General features: G+C 45.3%; 1 protein-coding gene across 1 annotated transcript in view; it reads left to right on the plus strand.

Annotated features, from left to right (window-relative positions):
* malrd1 (MAM and LDL receptor class A domain containing 1) overlaps positions 1–17,125 on the plus strand; it is a 499,008-nt gene that overhangs the window by 115,204 nt on the left and 366,679 nt on the right. The window contains exon 11 of the mRNA XM_038796452.1: positions 9,994–10,100. Within this exon, the coding sequence (XP_038652380.1) occupies positions 9,994–10,100 (107 nt within the window). The remainder of the gene's footprint in view (positions 1–9,993; positions 10,101–17,125) is intronic.

Here is a 17,125-nt window from a genome sequence, read left to right on the forward strand (position 1 = left end):
GGGAAGTGGTTTCCACAAGGATCAGTGTTGGGACCATTGCTGTTCACAATTTATATTAACTATTTGGACTTCGGAATGAAAATCATAATTTCTAGATTTGCAGATTACAGATGGGCACTAATAACTTGTAGAATGGACAGTAATTGACAAATTAGGTTCAACAGATAAACGTGAGGTAGAATTCCTTGTTCAGAAAAATAGGGAAGTCACTCATTACCTGGAAGGTGAAATTCTAGGTGAGCTATAGGACCATGTTGTTGGTGAGGATGGGGCTGGTTTTAATGAGCAGCCCTTGCAGCTGGGCAGGGCCCTTCACTTAAGATCACATAAGGGCTTCAATTGGCCTCTGGATGGGAAGGCCATCATTGACATTCCCCATCATTGAGATAGTTGCAAGTGATGAGCACTCCATGTTCCATCCCATTCCACAGCCCCCAACCCATAATTCCCAGATCACAATCACTCCTGCAGGCCATATTGAATCCTACCCAATGTATGCTTTTGTCTAAATTATGCATTGTGTCAGTATGAAAATGCCAGAGCATGTAATGGCATCTTTTCTTCATATGGTCACCCTGCTCTTCCACCACTGCGTGGCCCATGGCAGTTCTTGGGTATCTGAAAGTAGAAAGTAGAAAGGGGTAGAGTTATGGTGAGGGGAACAGAGTGTGGCCTGAGGAAGCATGAGGTGCATTCTTACACCATCTTGTTAGCAGAAGAAATTGCTATATGTGTCACAGAATTGATATAAGTAATAATAAAGATGTCTCGAGTATTATAGCGGCACAGGTCAAGGGAAAAACGAGTAGGCAAGGGGTTAAAATGTTGAACCTTAAAGAAAAGTCACCTGCACTCGAGGTAATTGAATCATCCTACAGGGCGTTAGGATAAGAATGGGGACCCATGTCACAGAAACCAGGGCTCCAGCCTGTCTGTAAGAGATTCATTGTCCAGCCCAGAGCAGGGAATAAAAATACATTAACACCCCATCAAAGAGTTCAGGTTAAGGGAAATATATTGAACAGAATCCAGGAGATTGTAAAGAAGCATTGTATTAGTTGATCGTTTCCCATTAAAGGGCCCAGAAAATATGCATATTGATCACCTTTTATTGTTTCGAATGAATCAATGATGTCAGTGCCTACTTGGAACTCTGAAAGAACTTTAAATATATATGCATGTAACTCTGAATATGATCAGAACTGACTTTTGCGAGCTGAGGGCAGCAGCAGAATTTGTCTCTCCTGCAATTTTGACTAAATGCAACTTTTTTACAACTCCACGCAGTCGAGAAAAGACTCTGAGTATTTCTTCCCTCCAACAATCTGCAGGTTGGTAAATAAGAAATTGGTGGGGTGTGGTAAGAAGTCTTACCACACCAGTTAATGTCCAACAGGTTTGTTTCAAACACAAGCTTTCGGAGTACTGCTCCTTCCTCAGGTGAAGGAAGGAAGGAGGAAGGTGGAGGAAGGAGCAGTGCTCCGAAAGTTTGTGTTTGAAACAAACCTGTTGGACTTTAACCTGGTGTTGTAAGACTTCTTACTGTGCTCACCCCAGTCCAACGCCGGCATCTCCACATGGTGGGGTGTGAGTTAGAGGATTAGGTTTTAGGATACTGTCATCTTCAACATTACAGACCCACTGCTGACCATGGCCTCACCAATGGCTGTTGCCCACCATCTTCTTGATCAGGGTCAGGGCATGCAGCCATGCATGACCCCGTTGATTAGCTCCTGCTGCCTATAGTTGTGCAACAATTTTTCCTACAGGAGAGAGTTATGTGTCTTGGTGAGGGTGATGTTTGGTTGATGTGCCTGCCATGGAAAAAATAGCTGGCAATATGTGTAAGCTGGGAGATGTTGGTGTGAGGCTTGCAGCAGAGGTAAATGTGAATGTGAAGTGAAGCAGTAATTGTGAGCTATGAATGGTGATTAATGGAGAGTGTTGATAGGTGAGGAATAGAGATGTGGTGCATTGAGCAGTGCCTAAGATGACAGGTGCAGATGGTAGAACATAGCATTTAAACATACATATAATTTTTCCTCATCAGGCATGAGAATATTGTGACGATGCATCCAGTGCTTGACTCTTGGTATTGACTGCCAGAGCTATCTTGTTTCACTGCTGTCACAAAGTTTGTCTGGAGGGGCTCCTGATTATGTGTGGATAGATTATGGGCGGGATTCTCCCGTACCCGGTGGGGCGGGTGGTCCCGGCGGGACGGAGTGACGTGAAACACTCTGGCGTCAGCCCACCCCAAAGGCCTTTGGCGCGTGCCAGCCAGGGCCGAAGGGACTCTGCCGGCCGGCGCAAGTCTGCGCATGCGCAGGAGCGTCAGCGGCTGCTGATGTCATCCCTGCGCATGCGCGGGGGGGGGGTCACCTACGCGTCGGCCATCGCGAAGGCTGACACGGTTGACGCGTAGGAAAAGAGTGCCCCCATGGCACAGGCCCGCCCGCGGATCGGTGGGCCCCGATCGCAGGCCAGGCCACCGTGGGGGCACCCCCGGGGCCAGATTGCTCTGTGCCCCCCCAGGACCCCGGAGCCCGCCCACATCACCAGGTCCCGCCAGAAAGGGACATAGTCTGAACCATGCCGGTGGGACTGGCTAAAAACCAGCAGGACTTCGGCCCATCGCGGGCCTGAGAATTCAGGCAGCCCCGGGGCCCATTGAGTCGCGCCCGTCGCCGCCATTCTCCGAGGCGGGCGGCACAACTCACGCCTCGCCGATTTTTGGAGGGCCGGAGAATTCGGCAGCCAGCAGGAGCGGGATTCACGTCGACCCCCGGCGATTCTCCGACCCGGCGGGGGTCAGGGAATCCCACCCATGATCTCTCCTGCTTTCCATCTCCTACAACAAAGCATCCAGTGCTGCATCCAAAAATCTTGGAGCTTGCTTTCTGCCTATTTGAGCTATTGAGGGTTCCTCATATCAAAATTAATTTTACATGACTTCCAGCACCTGCTGTAGCCACCTTTGAGAGGCGCAGGCTGGATTTAAGTAATAACAGCTCATTTTAAGTCATGATGCTAGTTTGGAAATCCAGTGTAGACACAATAGACCAAATGGCCCCTTCTGCGTCGTAACAATTCTGTGATTCTAATTCATGTTAATGTCGCACAGTTTTGTATCTCCCAATCAGGTTTGCAGCCACTTAACAGCATTCATCTCATTAGTTATTTAAATTAACAGGAGATACAAACAATGGGAATGAGGAATTCCCATCAGGATCCCCATGCTCGTTTTCAGGCCCTGTTCAATTTTCACCTCATGGTGTTGCAGGGGAATAGGGCAGAAGGGGGGTGTGGGGGGGGGGGGGGGGGGGGGGGGAGGTGTGGGGGGGTGTGGGGGTGTGGGTGGGGGGGGTGTGCACTTGATGCTATCCTTAGAGTAGAGGATCTGAGGGTAGGTTTTCTTTCCAGAAGTACGTGATTATAGAAGGTAGTGGAAGTAATTCCAGAGGTTCAAAATCAATGAGCACAGACCAAGGACAGATAGCTTGAGAAAAACAACTGTGTAATGAATATAATGGAGGAAATTACTTTGAGTTTGGATCACAGATTAAAGTCGTATCTAAAGTAACATTATCATCATCAAACTAAGCACACCAGTACACAACATTTCACCCAATATTTAAAATTAGATAAATTAAAATTGATTAATGTAACTGTAGAAACAATTATGTGCGCCTCAGATATTACCATGCGTGCAAAGCTAAATGCATTTTTATGAACATGCTCTGTTTATTATTTTAATGGAGATGTTAATCCATTTCTTTAAGTGCCCTATCAAAATACAATGAAAGAGGCTTGATAAAGTATTACGCAAAAATGGGACTTCAAAGTCATAAGGAATAGGAATAAGAGGCACCTGTGACTATATTTATGCTTTCAGACAGAGCTGACATTTATTCTGCTCTTAATACCTGCTCTGAACCAATGCTTTGTTTCTTTGCTACTATCATTAACTCTCCCTCTGCATCTTCTGTCATTTAATCTTCCCATCTTCTAATCTATCCCTGCTGTGCACCTGACAACCTCCCCTCCCAGCTTTCCACTGCAAAACCCATCACAGTTCAGTTGCAGAGAAGTGTCATATTGGATACAAAATGTTAACCCTGTTACTCTGTCCAAGATGATGCCAGACCTTTTGAGTTTTCCCAGAATTCTCTCTTTTTATTTCAGATCTCAAGCATCCGCAACATTTTTCATTTATTTCCAATATGTGTTCTCAAGAGTAGGGATGTGTTTTATAGTCCACCCAGTGGGTGGGGAGGGTGACAATTAAAGGCCTTAATCCACCCCCACTACCATAATATGCTAGGCAGTGGAAGGCGGGCTCGAGTGGAAAGGCTGTATTTTTCACCAAAGTTGGTGAACGAATGGGAAGGAATACCTCCTTTGGGGGCTGGGACGTGGGGCCCTTTATGCCTCCCCACCTGGCTTCAAAGACCCACCACCTCATCCAGCTTGCTGGAGTGCCAGATCTCTCCTGTCTCAAGAAACCCTGGACCCACCATGAGCAGTGCCCATGTCACTTTCTCGTGAGCCCCATTGCAGTCCAAGAAGTGTCACTACGTCCTTCTGGTGCTGCTAATTGGCGCAATCAGTTTGTCTGGTAGATCCTGAGGGCAGGATTGGCTTCCACTCAGATTTGTAACCTTTTTTTTTTTGCGAGAGGTGATGGTGAGCACTATGCCCCCAACCCTGAAAAATTCATGCCGTAAATTCTGCCCCGACTTTACACTGAAAATCTGATTACCTTTAACTTTCTAACCTAAATTAAATATTGCTAAGATTGAAGCCATTGATTTTGATCCCTTCTTCAAACTGTTCCCTGGTTACTGAATCCATCCCTCTTCCCGACAACAGTCTGAGAATAAACTAGCCTGTTGTAACATTAGTGCCACATTTGACCCCAAGTTGACATTGTGTTTACACTATCCCGAAGACCACCTGTTTCCACCTCCGTAACATTGCTCGACTTTGCCCTGCTTGAGCTTATCCGCTACTGAAACCCTCATTTATGCCTTTGCCACCACTTGACTTGACTATTCCATCACATCCCTGGCTGGTCCCCTCTATTCTGGCCTGTGGAATGTTTGACATCGCCCACAATTCTGCTGCCTGTTTCTCATTTCACAGCGAGTCCAGTTCCACCAGCACACCTGTGCCCGCTGATCTGCACAGGCATCTGATCAAATGGCATCTTGATTTTAAAATTCTCCTTCTTGTTTTCAAATACCTCTGTGGCCTCGCGTGTCTCTATCTTTGTAATTGCTGCTCCATTGGTGGCTGTGTCTTCAGCTGCCTAGGTCCAAGACCTTGAATACCTCTCTACACCTCTTGGCTTCTCTTCCTCGCTTTCCTCCTTTGAGATCTTCCTTTGAACTATGTCCATGACCAAATGTTTGGCCACCTGACCTAATATTTTCTTATGTAGCTCAGTGTCATACTTTATTTTTTACTGCTCCTGAAAAGTTCCTTGGACATTTAGTTATCTTCAAGGAGCTATTTAAATACAAGTTGTTATTATTCTAACATTAGGCCTCAGGGCAAGTGTGACTATGCAACTGTGCTGACCCTTGGAAATACACCTGACTAGACACTGTATAATCCTGATGGATGTTCTATTTATTTTATTTGCTGTGGAAGCCAATTTAGGGTAAGCTGCTGAAACACTGACTCTCTTTCTTGGTTTCGACAGCTTAAAACAAAAAATTCAGCTGAGAATACTAAAAAGCTGAATAGGAGCACTGCTTGGAAAAGAGTATTTGTTGATCGGAAAAACATTTTCATAGCTATATTTTACAGTGACTGAATAAGTCAAGGTCCAACTTTATTGCACAGGAATCTGAGATTTTTATCCATAATTCCATTGATTTATAATTATCGCCAAAATTTGTGATGACTGGATAAATTTAGTTCTTTCATAATTATGTGGCAGGTTCAAGATTTCTGCCAATGTTTTGGGGCTTATATGCTGCAATTCTATTGAATTTTGTATTAAAACTGGCCTTGGATATCTTCAGTGCTTCTGGCTGATTTAATGGGCTGACTTTTTCCTGATTCCTGAATCTGTCGTTGGAAGGAAATATCAGCCAGGAACACACATATGCTGACTCTGGAACCCAGAGCATGATTTTTGAAGGGGCTACCAATTAAAGGTGCCTGCTGTCTATTTAACTGGCCATATTGACTACTCACCACAGGCAGAGAGTGGGGTGGATGGGGGAGTGGGGTGTGATGGGGCATCGGTAGCCTGCAATCCAGCTTCAGAGAATGTTGTTCAAGATGGGATCATGGCAGCAGACTGGCACCTTGGCCAGTTGTGGGAGATAGCAGACTCACCTTCTGGTCCCTCTTCCATGCCCCATCAAACTTTTAGCTGAAGGTCAACCCTGTCGACCCTTAGTTGATGGAAGTGCTAGGTACTTTTAGGGGTAAGTTAAAAAAAGTAAAGTCACCATAGTCCCGCTTTCCCCTTTAAGGGGGAGAGCTGACTGGTGATGATTGAACCTGAGGATCATCACACCTCAGGCAAGGGGCAAGGATGAGAAGGTAGGGCCTTCATGATTAACCTCAGCTGGTGCAGGAATTGAACCTACATTGTTGGTCTTACTCTGCATTACAAACTGGCTGTCCAGCCAACTGAGCTAAACCAACTGACCTAAATATTGCAGCAGCAGTTGACTCATTTGGCTTGCGGTGTCAGGCTCCCACTCATTGATGGGAATTTCACTGGACTTCCACCCTGATAGCTGATAACCCTTGACCCAAGAATATGTGATAGATTCCTGATGGGGCCTGTCTTGAAGGTGCACATAACTCACCCCACCACCCTAACCCTGTCCAAACCTCCCTCCTGGAAGTAAGATGAGAATCTAATCCCTCATGCTAAGTATAGGATAAGTTACCAATGATAGTGTGTATAAGTCAGAGAAAATTTGCATGTGAGTGTATTAGTAGAACAAATGGTACAGCATTTGGAAATCCATAAATATTAATATCAGAAGCTACAGCTGGCATTTATTCTGGTATTATCTTCTGGAATTCTAGGAGCATTAGACCAGGAGTCTGCTCCACCATTTAACTAGATCATGGGTGATCTTGTACCTGAACACTAATTCCATGCGTTATTTGGGCAGCACAGTGGTCAGCACTGCTGCCTCGTGGCGCCAGGGACCCGGGTTCGATTCTGACCTCAGGTAACTGTCTGTGTGGAGTTTGCACATTCTCCCTGTTTCTGCGTGAGCTTCCTCTGGGTTTTCCGGTTTCCTCCCACAGACCAAACATGTGCAAGTTAGGTGGGTTGACCATGCTGAAATGTCTCTTAGGATGGAGTTGCAAGAATAAGATGGGGGATTGGGCTGAGGTATTGTGGTTGTTCAAAGGGTTGGTGCAGACTCAAGGGGCTGAATGGCCTCCTTCTGCATAGTAGGCATTCTATGATCCCGTAACCCTTGATGTCTTGAATACCTAGGAATCTATCAATCTCTGTCTTAAACTTGCTCAATGTCTGAGCATCCACAGCCCTCCGGGGTAGGGAATTCCAAAGATTAACAAGCCTCTGAGTGAATCAATTCCTTCTCATCTCAGTCCTTAAATTGCTCCCCCATTTTCTGAGACTGTGTTCCCTGGTTCTGGACCACCCAGCCAAGAGGAACATCCTTTCTGCATCTACCCTGTCAAACTCTGTAGGTGTTTTGTATACCTCCATGTGATCACCTCTCATTCTTTTAAACTCTAGGGAAGAATTGTGTCTTCACAATCGTTCCTCATAGAAAAATCCCACCATCTCTGAGATTAGTCTGGTGAACCTTCACTGTACTACCTCTCGAACAAGACTATTTTGGTAAAGGGACCTAAACTGTACACGATACTCCAGGTGCAGAGGGTAGTACTGTTGCTTCACAGTTCCATGGTCCCAGGTTTAATTTGCGGCTTGGGTCACTGTCTGTGTCTGCATGTTCTCCCCATGGGTTTCCTCTGGGTGCTCTGGTTTCCTCCCACAAGCCCAAAAGAAGTGCTAATAGGTAATTTGGACAGGCACCAGATTGTGGCGACGAGGGGCTTTTCAGAGTAACTTCATTGCAGTGTTAATATAAGCTTACTTGTGACACTAGTAAAGAATATTATTATTATTATTACTCCTGTAGTCAAATTCTCTTTGAAATAAAGGCTAACATGACATTTGCCTTTCTAAATGCTTGTTACACCTGCATGTTAGCTATCAGTGACTTGTAAATAAGGACACCCAGGTTCCTTTAGACATCAGCATTGCTCAATCTCTCCCCATTTTAAACATACTGTGCATTTCTGTTTTTCCTACAAATGTGGATAACTTCACATTTTTCCATTTTCCATTCCATCTTCCATGTTTTTGCCAATTCACTTAGTCTGTCTAAATTCTCTTGAAGCCTCGTGTCATCCTCCTCACAACTCATATTCCCATCTGGTTTTGTGTCATCAGCAAACTTGGAAATATTGGCCGGGGTTCTCCAAAATCCCGGCCAAGTGTTGATGCCGGCGTAAACACCAGAGTGGTGTACGTCGGCATTAATGAGTCTCCTGGCCCAGTTATTCTCCGGATTTCAGGGGGCTAGAACGGCGCTGGAGTGCTGTGCGCTGCTCCGGCACCGGCTGCACGGTCGGCGTGGGTCCGCGCATGCGTGCGACAGACAGCGCGAGTCCGGGCATGCACGCGACGGCCATCTTCACGTCGGCGCATGCACGTGGTTGCCATCTCTGCGCTGGCCCCACGTAACGTGGTGGAGCGCTACGGGGGCCCGGCGCGAAGGAACATAGCCACCCCCCAGAATGAGCGTCCCCGCCGATCAGTAGACCCTGATCGCGGGCCCGGCCACCGCGGAGCCCCCCCCCGGAGTTGGATCCCCGCCCTCCCACCAGGACGGCCCACACAGCCAGAACGTCGAGGTCCCGCCGGATGGGACCACATGTGAACCATGCCAGCGGGACTCGGCGGGCACTCGGCCCTTCGAGCGTGGAGAATCGCCATGAGGGCCAACGGCCCCCCGATCAGTGCTGCAGTGACCAAGCAGGTGCGATTGGTGGGATTCTCGGCCATGATGTTTGCTCCGCACATCCAAATCATTGATATAGATTGTGAAGTACTGGGGCTCAGCACTGATCTTTGCGGAATCCACGTAGTCATAGTCTGCCAACCTGAGAATGACTCATTTATTCCTACTCTTGGTTTTCTGTTTGTTAGCTAATTCTCAACCCATGCCAATTCCTTACCCCAAGTCCCATGTGCTCTAGTTTTGTTTCCTAAGCTCTTGTGAGGGATCTTCTTGAAAGCCTTCTGAAAATCCAAATACACCACATCCACTGGTACTCCCTTGTGTATTCCACCAATTACATCCTCAAAAAACTCATCAGGTTTGTCAAAAATGAATTCCTTTCCTGAAGTCCATGTTGACTCCTGAAAGGGAAACAATTTTGTCCTTGATAGTGGATACTGGGTGGCTCAGTGGCACAGTGGTTAGCACTGCTGTATCACAGCTCCAGGGACCCGGGCTCAATTATGGCCTTGGGTGACTGTCTGTGTGGAGTTTGCACTTCTTCCCTGTGTTTGCATGGGTTTCCTACGGGTGCTCCAGTTTCCTCCCACAGTCCAAAGATGTGCAGGTTAGGTGGATTGGCCATGGTAAATTGCCACTTAGTGTCCAAAAGGCTAGGTGGGGTTACTGGGTTACGGGAATAGGGTGGAGGCGTGGGCCTCAGTCGTCTGCTATTTCCAAGAGCTGGTGCAGACTTGATGGGCTGAATGGCCTCCTTCTGCACTGTAAATTCTATGGTGCTATGGATGATCATGTTGATTCACTCAATATTAAGTAATCAGAATTCAGCCGGTGGTATTTCAAATTGAAGATGAGCAAACATGTGTTTTTTCTAATTTATGCTCTATGAATTGGGTGGCTTGAAAATAAAGCATATGAATAAATATTTTTGTGTTCTCTTACATGGTAGGAATGTTCATCTATGTCAAAGCAACCTCAGAACATAAAGCAAAGAATACAATTCAACTTGGAAGTCCTGTTTTAAAGAACAAATTAACCAAGAGTCTTCCATGTCAGGTAATTATGGATCAGTCATTTCCAGAATGCAATTTGTTTAAATATGAAGCCTGACGAGAAGAAAATAAAACAAATTACACAAGCAATTAAGGTGCGACCAAGACATTCAAACGGAATATTTAACAAGCCAGAATACAGCAACAAGTAGAATTTTGAAGAGTTTGTTGGCTTGAACTGGCCCTCACAGATTTTACAGCAGATGGTAGTGAGGATCTATCTCTCATATCTCTTGCCATTGTCCTGTTTCTGATGCCATGAGTCTTGTTCCCAGCTCCTCTTTATATGGATATGGGTGTGAATTCTCAAGGGACTTCTCCTGTGCAGCTGCATTGGCAGAAGTTTATCCACTAGCTTATTGTGTGTCAAGTTATGAGCAGAGCTGGAGGATTCCCTTCTGAACTTTGCCACCTATTTTTCTCAGGGAGATAAATGTGTTTTGTGGAATGAAGATGTGTCCACCATGGTCCATCATGAAACAAAGTTAGTCATACCAACAAACCTGTTGTACAAATTCACAGTATCTTTCGAGTACACTGTGGCTAATTAAAATTTAAAGTGGCCATCTGTATTACTGCAATAATCTTCAGCTGGAGCTCACCAAATAATTTCCAATTCCCTCTAGTTATCAGTCAGTCTGCAAACAAATATGCCTGCAAGGTTCACATTGCCTCTATTCTTACACTTCTCCTTCATTTCCTTTTCCACTGTACTCATTAAATTCTATTTTAATTTTTCTTTTTCTTATCGCTCTGCTGTTCTCATCTCTTACTCTTGTTTATCAACAAAAAAAACTCTCCATTTCTTTTAATATCCGTGTTACAGAACCATGGGTAAGAATACACAGTTGGGAAAAGGTAGGGTGTTGAAGTTTGTCAGAGATCCAGATGTTGCAGAGGCCAAAATCACTTATGACATTCTGATTACTAAGCCACAAAGGTCTCTCTCAATTTCATCCATAGCTATTTCAATAACATTCATAAAGTGTGCATGTTGCCTAATTACCTTCCTCTATGAAATATCTTTACACGTGGGAGCTTATGCATGGGATTATGACTGTAAAATGTATTATTAAACTACACTTTACATCATTATGCTACAGTGGCCACCTGAAAGAAAAAACAATGGCCTTGAAATTATAAAGTTCCTCTTCTGTTATTTTAGCAGAAGGGCCAACCCGAGAGGACTTCATGAGAGAATTTTTAAGTGCCTGTGCATCATTCCCCACAACAGAATTTAAAAACATAAGAAATAAGAGCAGGAATAGGCAATAAGGCCACTTGAGTCTACTCCACCATTTAATAAGATCATGGCTGCTTTTCTCAACCTCACTGCCTCGTTCTCTCCCTGAACACAAAGGCATTAGATAAATAATTAAGGACTTTGTGATGAAATGCTTGTTAAAACTTTAGCTGCTCCATAATAAAGAAGCAGGTAGTGTGGGTGAGTATATGCTGGTCAAAAGGATTGTTGAACATGTGCAAAGAGAATGGCTGTCCTCAGCATTACGTTATCAACATCCTTCAAAACACTTGTTGCCACTATTCCCAAGATGAAGGATATTTGACTACACATGTAACATAAGCTCAAGTGTTAGAATTTAAGGGCGCAATCTAATGGGCGCGCTGCCCCCGACTCAGGATGCGACATGGCCGGTAAACTTGTCACGCCTTGCAAGATCTAACACGTTCTGGTGAGATGTCATAATATGGATCCCGCCACAATTGGATGGCAGGACCCAGATTTGCATTTTCAAGTGTGCAGTCAGGAGTTACCCAAGACGTGGGATCTAACGCCTGTGTCTCGGAGACCCCGACTGAGCGCCGTTTAGCACTGGTCTCCACCAACATGGACCAGTTGATCGGAAGCCCCTGGGTGGTCGGCATCTGAGCACGGTGGTGCCCTGGCAGTGCTGATGCCACCAGGCACCTTGACAATGCCAGCCTGGTACCCTGACAGTGCCACCTAGTGGCACCCTGGCACTGCCAGGTTGGCAGCACCAAGGTGTCCAGATCGCATTATGCCCATGCCGGGATCAGGCCTGGGCGTACTGTGCCCTTATGAGGTGTGGTGCGAGGGGTTCAAGGTGCCCCCTTATAGGTGGGATGGGAGGGTTTGCAGGCCATGATGAGGAGATCTAAATAGCACCCGATCTCTTCCTACAATGGTGAGCAGAACGCAACAGTGCAGGAAATGGGACTAAGTGCAGACTCGGTGGGCCGTTTCTCGCTGAGGCCCCGAAATTGAGCAGAGTCCCGTTTGCAGCAATTTGACAAGGAAATATTCAATCTATAGCACCACACTGGGAAGTCCTGAGGAACAATGAGACCTTTGCGTGTTTGCAAATAGATCTCTGAAGGCAGAAGGGCAGGTTAATAGGCTGGTGAAAAAGGCTTATGGTACACTTGGCTTTATCAATCGAGGAATAGATTACAAAATCAAGAAAGTCATGTTGGAGTTATATAGAACATTGGTGAGGCCACAGCTGGAGTACTGTGTGTAGTTCTGGTCGCCACATTATAGGAAGGATGTGATTGCACTGGAGCGGATGCAGAGGCGTTTCACCAGGATGTTGCCCGGGATGGAACATTTAAGTTATGAAGAGAGGTTGGATAGGATTGGGTTGTTTTCGCTGGAGAAGAGGAGACTGAGGGATGCCCTGATCGAGGTGTACAAGATTATGAGGAGCATGGACAGGGTGGTTCGGGAACAGTTGTTCTCCTTAGTTGAAGGGATCGTTACAAGGGGACACATGTTCAAGGTGAGGGGTGGGAGGTTCAGGGGGAATTTGAGGAAAAATGTTTTTAACCAGAGGGTGGTGATGGTCTGTAATGCACTGCCTAGGAGGATGGTAGAGGCGGGTTGCCTCACATTCTTTAAAAAGTACCTGGATGAGCACTTGCGATGTCTGAACATTCAAGGCAATGGGCCAAGTGCTGACAAATTGGATTAGGAATGGCAGATCAGATGCCTTTCATGCGACGGTGTAACTCGATGGGCTGAACGGCCTTTTCTGCACTGTATTTTTCTGTGACAGCAGGGTCGTTCTTGACGTTGCCAACATTACTTTTTTTTAACGTGTCTAGCACAGGGTATCTGGGCAGCCAGGGATTGATACTTTCTAAATCAGGGTTTATTTGACCTGACCCATAATGTTTCTTCAAGCATTTGACTGGCATGTGGGTGTCCTCTATGATCAAGGGAAGTATGTTTTATTCCTTGTAAATAATGTCTCGGGAGCACAGTAAGTTTATTAGGAATGAAAAATGAAACCGCGCAGGACATGAAATGCTTCCTTTCTTAAATCCCACCTTAGTAACAAGGCAATTTCATATAATATTGACTAAGAATTCTAGAATGTTTCACTATTGAAGTTTTTAAGTATTCTCAAAAGTATTCCTGTTAAATAATGTGGCGTGCTTCATCTGAAGTTAATGAAACATAAAATTGTCAAAAAGTAAAAACATTCCATGGCATTCTCTAAATAATATTTTTGTAGCCAGTTTCAAATTATATCTTGTGATATGAGAAATCATTTCCAATCAATACTTGCAATTGTTTTTTCTTCATTTTGCTGTTGTCTATGTCCGATTTCACAGTGAGTTGTGCATGTTCAGTGATCTATATTACTTTTCTCCAGCTCAATCTCATACTGCAGTAACAGTGTAACATGGACTTAAATTATGCCCACAAAAAATGACTTTTATACAAAAGAAAATCCAAATGAAATGTTTTCGTATGCTGCACATGTACAATTGTATGAAAGATTGTGGAGACTTCTTTACAGTTTTACACAATAAAATTAGGTTTTGCAAGTGTCAGTTGACAAGGTATGCCAAATACTCATTATAATGATATCAAATTAAAATTACCATATTGTCACATACCTGCTGAAATATATTGTTTGGCTCTCATTCTCAGCATCTAATACTCGACACATAAACAGATTAAGATGACAAATCTGATTATCTGAAATCAGTCGGGAGAAGCAAATTTAGATCTCAAACCCTTGCCAGTGAGCAGGTAGGTAATGGGAAGTGGTCGGGGTGGGATTCTCCGGGTTTCCGGCACGGCTGTCCCCGCCAGCAGCAGGATTCCCTGTTCCGCATCCGGCCATTGTGTCCACCGCACGCATTTGGGAAACCCGTGGGTGTGCTGCTGGCGGGCCGCAGGATGCTGCTGACGGAGAATTCCGCTGCAGGTCTTTGAGAGAACACTGTTCAGTGATCTGGCGTAATAGAAGCAGAAAATACTGGAAACACTCAGCATGTCAGGCAGCATCTGTGGAGAGAGAAGCAGATATAACGGGTGGAACCTTACCATATTTGTTCAAGGTGTCAGGCTCTGTGTAGCTCACTAGCTGTACAGACCAAATTTCACGCCAGATCTAGAGCCTCTCTACACGTGGGTATGGTTCTCGCTGTCTGTCTGGCTAGACAGGGCATGATAGAGCCAGCAAAGCCAGCTCCACAGAGGCCCACCTCTGGCACTACTCCCTGGCACAAGTTGGCACTCCCAGGTTGGCACTGTGCTGACCTGGCAGTGCCTACATGTGCCAGGGGCAGTGCCAGGGGCAGTGCCAGGGGTCTCTGGGTGGGATCCTCTTGATCGAATCTAATTTTTGAAAACATGTTCTAAACCTCCCCGATGTGAGGTGTGAATATTCAGTGAGGGGGAATCACGTGGTACAGGGGCTCTCTAATTATATTAAAATGCATGCAAAGCCATTAAAATTAATTTCTCGCCTTTTATGGGCAGGAACCTCGTGACATCACTCACGAGGGGAGTGGAAAACCAGGAAACGCAATCTCCCCAGATCCCGCCCGCATCAGCGATCCCGCAGACCGCTAACTCGGCCTCAAAATGATCCCCAGTATTTCAAGTCAATATAGGAAAAGTTACAAATGTAAGAGGACTTAAGGTGGTGAAATATGGGAGGGTATAAAAAGATCAAAAGGAACAATCTGTCATCGGGAGAAAAACAGGAGTCATTAAATGACAAAGGAAAGAAAGGCTGAGATTTTTACTCCCACTTGGGTTTCCAGAAACTGGAGAATTCCTGGCTCTGCAAAGCTGACCCTTAAAAATGGCTGCCTGCAGTTGGGATTTCCTTTACGGGAAACAGCTGAATTACATGTCTGGCATGCAGCCCCCGGAACGAGTGCAGAGGCTGCCAGGTGCAGAGGAGGGCTGGGCGGGTGGCCTGCCGCTGTGTTCCTGCATTGTGTTTAAGTTATTTTTAAAAAGATTTAAACAAAAAACAACCTTCCATCCCTAAGCACTCAACCCCCGCACCCTTCCCATGTCCCATCCTTGCCAACCTATGCCACCACATAACTCCACCCAACTCTCATGGCCCCTCATACATGTATCTCAGCCCATGACCCCTCCATCAATGCCCATGAAACATAGTGCCAACTCATACCAACCCATGCTCTCTAATCACTACTTTTTGTCCTTTAACCTCCTCCATGCCAACTCACCTAGCTTCCTTTGACAGTTTTTTGACAGATTGACAGATCTTTGACATTTCCTTCACAGCTTTGATAGTTCCAATGAGTTTATACACTTTTTACACACAATTATGCTTACTTTTAAGAAACCAAAGAGTTCTTTACCTCTCCCAAAGGGTGCCTTACCTTCCCAAAGATGTCCCAGCACATCTCCAATGGGGTACTTTACTCTCCAAAGGGGTACTCAGGCTATCAAATGAATCCACCATGTACAGACCCCCTCCCTGGTCTAATCTGCTCATAGAACCATAGAACTGTAAAAATGATACAACACAAAAGGGGTTTAGCACAGGGCTAAAGAGCTGTTTTTTAAAGCAGACCAAGGCAGGCCAGCAGCACAGTTCAATTCCCGTACCAGCCTCCCCAAACAGGCGCCGGAATGTGGCGACTAGGGGCTTTTCACAGTAACTTCATTTGAAGCCTACTTGTGACAATAAGCGATTTTCATTTCATTTCATTTATTCAGTTCATCTTGTCCGTGCCGAACCAAAGACACCCTTTCTAATCCCATCTGCCTGCACATGGCCCATAGCCCTGCAACTTACAGCACCTGAGGTGTAGACCCAGTTATTTTTAAAAGAGTTTAGTGTTGCTGCCTCCACCACAAACTCAGGCAGTGAATTCGAGACACCCAACCACCCTCTGCAAAAAAAAAGACTTTTCCTCTTTTCCTCTATAATCTTTCTGCCACTTAGCTTGATTTTTGAACTCTCTGCCAAGAGAAACAGCTTCCTCCTGTCTACTCTATCTCTACCATCACAATTTTGTATACCTCAATCATGTCACCCCTCAGCCTTCTCGAACCCAAGTAAAACAAGCCTAACCTCGCCAATCATTCTTTGTAGCTACAATTCTCCAGCCCTGCCAACATTTTAGTAAATCTTCTCTGCGCTTTCTCCAGAGCAATTACATCCTTCCTGTAATGTGGTGGCCAGAACTGCACACAATACTCCAGCTGTGGCCTCACCAATGTTTTATACAGTTCCATTATTATATCCCTACTTTAGTATTCTATACCTCTGCCGATGAAGGATAACATTCCACATGCCATCTTTACAACCTTATCGACCTGTAATTCTGCCTTTCGGGACCTGTGCACTTGTATGCCAAGATCTCTCACTTCATCTACCTTTTTCAGTATATTCCCATTTATTTTGTATTCCCTTTTACTGTTTGACATCCCTAAATGCATTACCTCATACATATCAGAGTTGAATTCCATCTGCCACTTCCCTTCCCACTCCACCAACCCACCTATACAATTTTGGAGCTTGCAGCTTCCTCTACATTAATGATAATAATAATCGCTTATTGTCGCAAGTAGGCTTCAATGAAGTTACTGTGAAAAGCCCCTAGTCGCCATATTCCGGCGCCTGTTCGGGAAGGCTGGTATGGGAATTGAACCCGCGCTGCTGCCATTGTTCTGCATTACAAGCCAGTTATTTAGCTCACTGTGCTAAACGAGCCCCTATCCACTACACAGCCATTTTTTGTCTGGACTACAAATTTCCCAAT

This window comes from Scyliorhinus canicula, chromosome 5 (assembly GCF_902713615.1).
Source record: "Scyliorhinus canicula chromosome 5, sScyCan1.1, whole genome shotgun sequence".
Taxonomy (NCBI): Eukaryota; Metazoa; Chordata; class Chondrichthyes; order Carcharhiniformes; family Scyliorhinidae; genus Scyliorhinus; species Scyliorhinus canicula.